This window comes from Elephantulus edwardii, unplaced genomic scaffold, assembly GCF_000299155.1.
Source record: "Elephantulus edwardii isolate Elephantulus edwardi_28Jun2011 unplaced genomic scaffold, EleEdw1.0 scaffold00083, whole genome shotgun sequence".
In the NCBI taxonomy this organism is placed as follows: Eukaryota; Metazoa; Chordata; class Mammalia; order Macroscelidea; family Macroscelididae; genus Elephantulus; species Elephantulus edwardii.
This window is the reverse complement of record NW_006399833.1, coordinates 5,969,428-5,981,234: the sequence shown is the minus strand read 5'-3', so window position 1 is coordinate 5,981,234 and position 11,807 is coordinate 5,969,428. Positions and strand designations below refer to the sequence as shown.

At 36.4% G+C, this 11,807-nt stretch overlaps 1 protein-coding gene across 2 annotated transcripts in view; it reads right to left on the bottom strand.

The window, feature by feature from the left end:
• Positions 1-1,639: 1,639 nt before the first annotated feature.
• COL4A5 (collagen, type IV, alpha 5) overlaps positions 1,640-11,807 on the bottom strand; it is a 397,088-nt gene continuing 386,920 nt past the window's right edge. For both annotated transcript variants that reach the window (XM_006889910.1, XM_006889909.1), the window contains 4 exons: positions 5,288-5,465; positions 3,353-3,467; positions 2,734-2,906; positions 1,640-2,272 (listed from right to left, as the gene is read on the bottom strand). In XM_006889910.1, the coding sequence (XP_006889972.1) occupies positions 2,191-2,272; positions 2,734-2,906; positions 3,353-3,467; positions 5,288-5,465 (548 nt within the window). In that variant the 3' untranslated portion in view covers positions 1,640-2,190. The remainder of the gene's footprint in view (positions 2,273-2,733; positions 2,907-3,352; positions 3,468-5,287; positions 5,466-11,807) is intronic.

Genomic DNA, 11,807 nt, shown 5'->3' with positions numbered 1-11,807 from the left:
GGCGGTGCGGTTGGCGCAGGATAGAGCAGGGTTTAGAGCTGTTGTGCATAGGGTCGCTATGAGTCGGAAACGACTCGAAGGCACATAACAACAACAACAACAACCATCATATTATCTGCATAGAGAGATAATGTTACCTCCTCTTTGCCAGTTTGGATACCTCTTATTTCCTTCTCTTGTCTTATTGCTATCGCTAAGACTTCCAATACAATATTGAATAAGAGAGTGATAGTGGGCATCCTTACCTAGTTTCTGTTCTTAAAAGGAATGCCTTTAACCTCTCTCCACTGAGAACAATGTTGGCTCTCAGGTTTGCGTAAATACTTTTTACTATGTTGAAGAAATTCCCCTATAATCCTATCTTGGTGAGTGTTTTAATCAGGAAAGAGTGTTGGATTTTGTCAAAGGCCTTTTTTGCATCAATTGATAAGATCATGTGGGTCTTGTTCTTTGCTTTGTTAATGTGATGAATGACATTAATTATTTTTTCTTATGTTGAACCATCCTTGCATACCTGTTATGAATCCCACTTGGTCATGATGAGTTATTTTTTTTTTTAATGTATCGTTGGATTCTATTGGCCAGGATTTTATTCAAGATTTTTGCATCTATGTTCAGAGATATTGGTCTATAGTTTTCTATTTTGGTGGTGTCTTTACCTGACTTTGGTATCTAGGATATGTTTTGCTTCGTAGAATGATTCTGGGAGAATTCCATCTTTTTCTATTTTCTGAAATAGTTTATGTAGAATTGGTGACAGTTCTTCTTGGACTGTTTGATAAAATTCACTTGTAAAACCATCTGGCCCAGGGCTTTTAAAATACCTTCTAATGAGTGGTTTTCTCACCAGAAATAGTACTTAGTACTAAATATTCTCTATCATCTATTGGAGTCTAAAGAATGTCTACAGAAACCTCTTTGGGTTTGGAGTTGTTATAAATGACTTGCTGAGAAGGAAACACGTATGTTCAGATGAATAGTCTATCTATAAATGAGCAGGCTTTTACACATAGGCACAAGTGATACACAACAAACCATCTTTATAACATATGGCATCTTTATTTAAATTGATATTGACAGTTTTAAAGATATGGAGAAAATGACAGCTAGGGAAATAAGGTATGCTATGACTATAATAGAGTGTTTAAGATCCAAAAAAAGTAAGGAATAGCAAATTTCTTTTTGTAACTGAATTGTCTTTCCAGTTCTTATACAAGCTGAGACCACTGGAAAATAATTGTTCTATTAGGAACACCAAGGAAAAAGTCAATATTTTGTGTTTTGCAAAAAGTATGAGGAACTGTGTTCAGTCAAGGATGAGTAAATGCAAAATGAAAAAACAAAACACACCAAAAGCAACCCATTAAAATAGAAGGCACGTGGTCTTAGGAGCATCTTGGAGAATGCAACAAAAGATAAATTGCTCCATAGATGCCAAAATTTGGTATGTAACATGAATATTTAATTTTTTTATTATTACAACTAAAAAGAATCTAATTTTAAAAAGTCAAGTAAGATCACAGGGGGATAAAACTCAAAATAAAATTACTCTCAGTAGTAACTTGTGAGAGTATAAATTCTCCCACTTTGATAAACATGGATGTAAAAGCTTACGGTCTATATTGTAGGCTTTCCTATGTTCTCTGTGAAGAATGATTCTTGCTAGGTCACATCTAAATGACTCAACATTTTAAGCTAGAAGGCTGTTTATACAATATACATGTTCTTTACTTACAGAACAAAATTAGCTTAAACACTTTTATATAAAAAAACCTGGGATACAGTAGGATTAGTAGCACCATAAAAAAGAATTCTTCCAACTTGTAGTCTTTCATTTTACTCAGTGTGATTCTTCTTTTAATTGAATTTTTAACGTGCCATTTTAGTTACTGGGCAAAAGATAATCTTCCTGTCATAATCCTTAGAGAAAGTCATTCTGGACCCAAAAAATAAATCCATTTCCTTATTTCTTTTGTAGAAGCATAATAGAGACCTTGCTCTGGCATATTGCTGAGGTACATCTGAATCTTCATGGTTACTAGTCAGCATGTTGTCTTGGTTTTATATATATGTATATTTAATATATATATATTAGCACCATTGGTGGTAGCAGTAATAAAGTGGAGAGAGTAGACATCACTTGGAATTATATATATCTCACATTTTTAACACAAGGAAATTTTCAAAATGTTATGTTCTCTTCATGCACACTTGACATCGGCTAATACGTGTCCTCAAATCTCCTGCTTTCAGTGTTTCTGACTGAGGTTTGCTAGGAAACAAAAACCAAGAGAATAAGATGAATTCTGATGTACATGTATGATGCAGGTCTTACTTATTCAAACACATAGATGAGAAACTTGAAAATACCATAGAAGAGAAACTAGAGGTCCGGAGGAGAGAACAGCCTATAGCTTCAATTCTTGGAGTGGTCTTCATCTGATTGAACAGTTGGCTAACTTATTAGTGAGCCATTTGCATAACCTTACCTCGACTCTATTTTCTTTGTTATTGAAAGATTACTACCAAGTTTTTTTAAAACACATTTAAGTAATATTTGCCAAGGTCTGTTTTTCTGACATAGGACAGGATTATGAGGAGAAAAAGAATCAAGAATACAATCCAATCAATTCTTAAGATCTGTTGAGTATAAGTTATTCATGAATTGTCTCTCTCTTCCCTAGCATATCTGAAGGAAAGTTAGGGCCCGAAGTAAAGCCATGGACAGCTTACCTGAACATGTCTGACACATCTACAGTTGCCAGCCAAAAACTGTAGGAATTGGCATAGTAGTTGCAGGTACCCCGCCCATGACATTCAATGAAGGGAGCTGAGCGAAATTCTTCTAAACAGGAACCAGGGGAGGCCAGGGCTTGACCTGAGCCCTCAGCTCCTGCACTTGTGTGCTAGAAAAGACAAGGGTAAATGTGCCACAAAACCCACGTTCCACAATATCTCAGTGAATACCCAAAAGATGTTATGTTTGTGGGTCATTCTTGCACAGGGGCCATGCTAATATTTTCTGTATCGTTCCAATTTTAGTATATATGCTGCCAAAGCAAGCACTCAAAAGATGTATGTTGAGCTTGATCAAAAGTTTGAATCTAGTTAAGGAAATGAGGCTAAGAGGTAAGAAAATAGTATCTACACCAAGCGTAATCAGCAAAAGTCGTAGGCAGGCTATAAAAGCATGCTCCAAAAATGCAAGACAGGAAAACAGTACTAGGAAAGCAGTTAATTGAGGGTCAAGCTTGTTAGTATGCAAATGATAGAGATTCCTTATATTGAAGAGAAATGAAGATTTGATGGATAGTTAGATAGGATGACAAAGACAAGGAAAACTGTTGCATACCATCATGAAGGAATAACCGATCCACAGAGAATCCCATCCTTGGGGACAATGAGGAATCTGGATGGTCTGGCTGTGAACTGCAATAACCACAGCTGGAGATTCACATACTGCACATCTGGTAAGGGAAAGAGAGAGGAAACAAAGTAAATATGGGGGAAACACGAGTCCCTCTTCTTTTGTAAGCCTTCCTGGTATAGAAGGCCTTTAATCTGTCTTCAGTAATCACAAAAGAAGGAAAAATATGCTTTCACATTTGCAAGTCTTGTCTCCCAATATATATATATAGTTATAAATTAAAACATTAAGCTCCTTTCAATAAACTGCAGAATCATTGCTACAGCAATTTCATTTTCTGTTCTGCCTTACATTTGCATACACACATACATACACTCATACATACTAGCTATAGTTAATGCTATAATTTTTGAAGAGTCTGGCTTAGGGCAATGCACATACTACTTGCTGTCAACATGTCCAACCAGAGGGTAGACATTTAGTAATGCTATAACTGTGATAAGTGCACTGTCTGGTAAATTGGGTCAGACAAGAAACAGACACATTCTTAGTCCCCACTCACTATTCTTGGTCCAAAAGACATTTACTTATAATCTGGCCATATCTAGAGAAGTACAACATACCCAGAATGCTGGGAAGGTACTCAAAGTACCTGAGGATGTGACCAAAACATATAAAACCCAGTGAAATAGCAACAGAGTAAATACAGCTGAGACTATAAAATCCTTAACAAATACACAATCTGATCTCTGTGAAATATGACTGAAGTAAATTTAGCTTATGTACTTTACCCACATAATAAGGAATATACATTTAGGGAGCCTTTTAGTCTCAAAAAGTAAGACTGGCAAAAAGCACAAAATACTAATTCCCATAAGGATTTATTTAGGTAAATGTATTTGAAGCAGCATGGTCAATTTTCTATTAAGAGAAGCTGAATAAGGTCTAACATTTACATTCAATGGCAAATAAAACAGACTTTCCCATCAGTCATTTCTTCCTTATGGTCACTGGAAACCAGGTGCAATCAGGCTATAGAGCAGATCTGGCAATATCTAATATACATAGGAGAATGAATAAAACTAGGATTCCAAGGTGGCAAAACTCTGGGAAATCTTTATCAATAGTACTACCTTCCTCTTAGATTCTCATGCTTCAAATTTTCAGGTATCATTTCATCCTTCTATGGCTACAATAAATTGCCAGAGTAGCTATTATTTATTCTTTCAATGTGATATCTCAAAGGACTTTCACTGAGTTCTAGTTTATTCATACCAGGACTATAATAAAATCCATTTCGCTTAACTTCAGAACTATCCACTTTGTAATTCATTTTACCTATTGATGGCTTTGCAATCTTTCTTAAAATACAGCTCATAAACTTTTGAGTGATAACAACTAAACTCCAAATTCCAATCTGGTTCTCTAAGCCTTATACCACCTGAGCTCATGCTAATTTTCCAATTTTTCCCTATATAATTTTTACCCCTAAATTCTTGGTACATAGATCACTGTTGATTCTCACATTTTTATTTCTAGTATGTGTTTCCCCTGTATTTTATCAGACATCTAAATTAAATTGGTCCAAAACTGACCAATTAAAAAGCTATTTCTTCCATATAGTCATGCTACATTTCTCCAGCTTGAATTAAACAAACCTTTCCCTAAGCTTTCATAACACATTAGATCTATTGTAGTTTTTAGTTCATGCTTAATTTATATTAGATTCACTTATATGTATTTGCATACTGTCAAGACTGTGAGTTCCTTGTGTACATCTACCATATCCTCTAGTCAAAAGGAGATCCAAAATATGTTCTACTGAACCTGGAATGAATATAATCTGATTATTAGTTTTGGATTACTTTTTTACTAACTAAAGTGAAGATTGTAAAAGTCAAAGTTACACCAGCCTCTCACCGGCTAATGAATGGCTGGATGCTCTGCCCCTTTAAGGGCTCCATGCTCATTGGCATAGGCTCTGGTGTAGACAGCCAGTAAGAGTAGTCATTTCTTGAAGCAAAGTTGCAAACATTATTGATGTTGCAGAACATGAATGGCATGGTACTGAAGTGACGAAGGCAGCTACCAGCCGTCCCTAGGAAGAATTGGAAATGAAAATAAAATTGAAGGAATATTTCATGATGACACAAAAACCAACTTACCTGTATTTCTTGAATAATAAAGATACTTTATATTTTCAATTACATTTATTCATATTTTAATAATTCTAAAATAATTTATATTTTATTATATGTGGACACTTACTAAGGTCACTCATTATATATTCCCCCCAAAAGTTTTTAAAATGGTGACATAAAATTTATTGTGGACACAAAACAACTCAGCCCAGCAACAATAGCAAATTTCAACAGGAAAACAAACAACAGAAACTAGAGAGGTTGCAGAGAAATTTAAATTCTTATTCACTGCTGGTGGGAAAGTAAAATGGTACAGTCAATATGGAAGGCAGTCTGGAACTTTCTAAGAAACTTGGAAATAGACATACCATTTGACCCAGAAATTCCACTACTGGGAATATACTCTGAAGAAACCAGAACTTCCATCCAAACACATGTATGCACACCTATGTTTATTACTGCGTTATTCACAATAGCAGAGATGGAAGCAACCCAAATTCCCAACAACAAACGAATGGATAGAAAAACTATGGCATATTCACACAATGGAATATTATGGAACATTGAAAAACAACAAAAAAGTATTATACAACATCAGGGAGCCTGGAGGACATTATATTGAATGAAAGATCTCAGTCACAAAAGGATAAACACTGTATAACACCATTGTTATAAAATAGGACAAATGGGAGTGGGATGTTCAGAGAATGGGAATAGAGTACATAGATAATGAACATTGTAGACGAAAAGGTGTGGGGGAAAAGTCTGAAAATAATTTTTGTTAGGTGCTGTTGAGTCAAGCATGACTCATAGCAACCCTATGAACTAAAAGATCTGAACACTTATATCCTGAGCCATCCTCACACTTCTTAACACACAAGAACCCATTGTAGCAGTCACCATGTCAATACACTTGGTTAAGGGTATTCTTCTTCTTCACCTCCCTCTCTAAGGAATGGTACTTCCTAGCATCACCCTTGCCTCCACTTTTCTTGTGAATGGGAACAAATATGGACCTCTTCCAATCTGTTGGCCAGAGAGCTGTCCCCCAAATTTCCTGGAATCAGTTAGATCATCGTAATCACTAGAAATTTTTATATAATAGGTTTAGAATGGGTCTAAGAATCTTTACAAAAATTTCCCTTGGAAATTTTCCAAAGCTTCAGAAAAGATTTTGGAAGTCTTTTCAAAAGGACATTTGTATAAGTCTCCTAACTGCGTAGCCAGTTTCTTTATGTGTATAAAAACCCCAGAATACAACATTTTCCTTATCTCTCTCTTGAACATAATCGTGAAAATGAAATAAATAATGGATGTGAAAGTGCTTTGTGAAGTATAAAGTTTGCACAAAGACAAACTAACATAATCGCTAGTTAGGAATGGAGCTAGAGATGCTTCTGTTCTTGAGGGGTGGGTGTGGAGAAGGGACCTTAAGAGGAAGGCTACTAACCATGAGATCAGGTGCATTTAGTTGCATCTGTGCTACAAAATTCCCACAATAATTAAGATTCCTGTGTTATAGTCTACAAATTCTCTGAGTTCTGATCTGGATGGCTTCACCAGTTAATTCTATGAACCATTCCAAGTTCTACCCAAACTGTTTCAGAATATAGAAAAAAGAGTATCTCCCACATCATTCTGTGAAGCAAGAATAACATAAATACTAAAACCAGACAAATACACTATTTAAAAAGAAAATTACGGGGGGGATGGAGGTGGGGTGGGCAGGGAGAAAAGTGCAACAATGAATGAATGGAATTCCAAAATCTCTGTAGATGTTCATTGAAAGGAAAAATAAATAAATTAATTTAAAAAAATTACAGAGCAATATCTCTCAAGAATACAGATGTAAAAATTCTCAATAGAATTTTATGCAATCAATTCCAACATAATATAAAAAATCATTCATCACGATCAAGTGGGATGTATTAATAATTATTGGGGACCAGAATGCACAAGTTGGGAAAAAATGAGGAAGGAATGGTAACAGGAAAATATGAGGAGGAATGTGGCATCAGGATTGGAGAAAGGCTCATCAACAACCTACATTGCACAGATGACACAACACTGCTTGCTGAAACTGAGGCTGACCTAAGGTGCTTTCTGCAGAATGTCAATTGCTGTAGTCTTCAATATGGATTGAAGCTCAACTCAAGAAGACAAAGATTCTCACCACTGGGCCAATTATCAGTATCATGATGGATGGAGAAGAGACTGAAGTTGTTAACAGTTACAGTCCACTTGGCTCCACAGTCAATACTCTTTGCACCAGCAGTCAGGAAATCAAAAGATTAATTGCATTAGGCAAATCTACTGTCTGGGACCTCTCCATAGCACTGAGAAGCAACAATGTCAGTCTAGAGACTAAGGTGTGCCTGATCCAGGCCATGCTCTTCGCAGTTACTTGCTATGCATCAGAGAGCTGGATAATGACTAAGGATGATAGAAGAATTGATTCTTTGAGTTGTGGTGCTGGAGAAGAGTCTTGAACATACCATGGACTGCCAGGAAAACAAATAGTTCTGTCTTAGAGAGGCTGAAACTAAGTTTCTCCTTGGAGGCTAGGATTTTGAAGCTCTATCTCACATAAATTGGAAACATGGCCAGGAAAGACTGGTCCTTGGAGAAGGACATCATGCTCGGAAGGGTGGAGAGACAGTGGAAGAGAGGAAGACCCCAGATGAGATGGATTGATACATAATGGGGGTTGTGTGTTGGAGTCAGTGAGACTGACTCAGGACAGGACAGGCTTCAGAGCTATTGTACATAGGGTTGCTATGAGTCACAGGCAACTCAACGGCACATAACAACAGCAACAGAAATGAGGCCAGAGTTTGAATGAAGGAGTTATGTGCACTCAATGATTTATTCATAGCAAATACATTTTTTAAAAAAATACAAATGGCAACTTTACACATAGACCTCACCTGATGGACTGCACATTAATAAAATTAACTATATTTGTGGAAAGAATCATTGCGGAAGCACAATACCTGCAGTTAAAACCAAATCAGGTGCTGATTGTGAAACAGACCATCAGTTATTCATGTAGGAGTTTAAATTGAAGCAAATAAGAACTAGTCCAGAGGAGCCAAAATATGGCCTTAAGTCTATCCCAGTTGAATTTAGGAACCATCTCAAGAACTGGTTTGAGGCAGTGAACACCAATGATCCAAGACTAGAGGAACTGTGGGAGAATATCAAAGATACCATACATGAAGAGAGCAAAAAAATAATTACAAAGAAGGAAGAATGAAAAACCAAAATGGATATTAGAAGAGACTATGAAAATTTTATTAGAGCATTGAGAAACCAAAACAAAAGTTCAACATAAGATTTCAAAGGGCAGTTTGATGGGGTAAAGCAAAAATGTTATAACAAAATGTGCAAAGAGCTGGAGTCCGGATATAAAAAAAGGAAGAACTTCTCAGAATTTCTCAAGCTGAAAAGTTGATAAACAAATTCAAGCCTCAAGTTGTGATACTGACAAATACTATGGGCACAATCTTGAACGATCTAGGAAGCATCATATAAAAATGGAAGGAATACACAGAATCACTGTGCCTAAAAGAATTAGCTGACACAAAATTTTCAGGAACTACCATATGAACAAGAGCCAATGGTGATGAAAGGTGAAATTCAAGCAGCACTAAAGGCAAAAAATAAGGCCTTGGAAATCGGTGGAATATCAAGTAATGTTTGAACTAACAGATTCAGCCTTGAATGTGCTCACCAGTTTATGCCAAGAAATTTGGAGGACAGTTTCCTGACTGACTGGAAGAGATCAATATTTGGGCCCATTCCCAAGAAATGTGATACAACAGAATGTAGAAACTATCAGACACTATCATTACTATCTCATGCAAGCTAACTAGTGTTGTAGATAATTCAAAAGTGTCTAGAATAATACATCAACAGGAAACACGAGAAGTACAAATGGTTTTAGAAGAGGCCATGGCATTAGGGACACCACTGCTGATATCAGATGAATCCTGAAAATAGAGAATACCAGAAGAATGTATATGAGTTGTTTTATTAACTATGCAAAGGTTTTGACTGTGCATAACATAACAAACTACAGCTCACATTGAAAAGAATGGGAATTGCAGAACACTTAATTGTGTTCATATGGAATCTATACCTAGAACAAGAAGCTGTTGTATGAACAGAGCAAGGGAATACTGTATGGTTTAAAATCAGGTAGGGTATGTGTCAAGGTTGTATCCTTTCTCCATACATATTCAATCTGTATGCTGAGCAAATAGTCTGCAAAGCCAGACACTATGAAAAGGAATGTGGCATCAGGATTGGAAGAAGATTCATGAATAACCTGCATTATGCTGATAATACAATTTTGCTTGCTGAAAGTGAGGAGGCTATGAAATGCTTGCTGCAGATGATCAAGGAGTACAACCTTTAGTTTGGATTACATCTCAACATCAAGAAGACAAAGATCCTCACCACTGGCCCAACAGTCAACATTATGATAGACTGAGAAAAGACTGATGCTGTCAATAATTTCACCTTGCTCAGATCAATAATCAGCACGCCGTCATGAAATCAGGAGACGTACTGCATTGGGAAAGTCTGCTACCAGGGACCTCTCTAAAATACTGAAGAGTAATGATGATAGTTTGAAGTCTGAGGTTCACCTGATTCAAGCTATTGTCTTCTCAATCACTATCAGAAAGCTAGACAGTGAATAAGGGGAACAGAAGAAGAATTGATGCCTTTGAATTGTGGTGCTGGAGAAGAGTACCATGGACCACCAAAAACAGCTACTATGTCATAGAAAGGGTGAAGCCAGCGTGTTCCTTGAAGGCAAGGTTGGTGATGCTTTTTCTCACATATTTTGGGCATGTTGTCAGGAGGGGCCAGTTCTTCGATCAGGACTTCTTGTTTGGAAAGATGGAGGATCAGTGAAGGAAAGGAAGGCCTTCAAAGAGATGAACTGACACTATGACTCCAGCAATGGGCTGTATTGTCTCAGAAATGATGAGGATGGCACAAAGATAGGTCAAGTCACAGGCTGGCTGTTCATAGGGTTGCTATGAGTTGTACAAAACTTGATGGCACCAAACAACCACATATAAGGATGGTTCAACAATAGAAAAACAGTGCAATCCATTTCATCAATAAAACAAAGGAAAAGAATTATATGAGTAACTCAGATGATGTAGAAAAGGCATTTGACAAAATTCAACATCCTTTCCAGACAAAACTCAACAAAACAGGAATAAAAGGGCAATTCCAAAACATAATTAAAAGCATTTATAAAAAAAGCCTACAGCCAACATTACTTTCAATGCAGAGAGAGTGAAGGTATTTCCATTGCAAACAGAATGCAGACAAGATTTATCTTTATCATTACTCTTATCCAGTGTTTTCTTAGACGTCTTATACAGAGTAATAAGACAAGAAAAGGAAATGAAAGGCACAAAAAGGTATTTTCTGATAAATTTGAAAAACCTAGAGGAAATGGATGAAGGCCTTGAAATGCATGCCCTATCCAGATTGACACAGAGAAGTGTGGGCCACTTGAACAGACTGTTCACAAAAGAAGAAATTGGATAGGTCATAAAAAGACTTCCCCATAAGAAAAGTTCTGGACGAGATGGATTTACAGATGAATTCTAAAAAACATTCAGAGAAGATCTGTCACCAATTCTACATAAATTATTTAGAAAAAGAAGGAAAACTCCCAGAGTCATTCTATGAAGCAAGCTTAACACTAATACAAAAACCAGGCAAGGATATTACCAAAAAAGAAAACTAGAGACCAATAAAGATACAAAAATCTGAAACAAAATCCTGGCCAACAGAATCCAAAAGCACATTTAAAAAAATCACCATGGCCGTGTGGGACTCATAACAGGTATGCAAGGATGGTTCAACAGAAGAAAAAGAATCAACACAATTCATCACAATAACAAAGCAAATAACAAGAACAAGATGATCTTAGGAATTGATGCAGAAAAGGCCTTTGAAAAAAATCCAACACCCTATTCTGATTAAAACACTCAGCAAAATAGGAATTGAAGAGAATTTCCTCAACATTGTGAAAAGGATATATGCAAAATGAAGAGTCAATATCATTGCTAATGGAGACACACTAAAAAACATTTTTCTTGAAAGCAGGGACCAGAAAAAGATGCACACTGTCACCACTCCTATTCAATACTGTATTGAAAGTACTTGCTAGGGTAATATGACAAGAGGAGGAAGTGAAAAAATCCAGATTGGCTAAGAGATGATTAAAGTGTCACTATAGGTAGATATGGATTGCATTGGGAAAATCA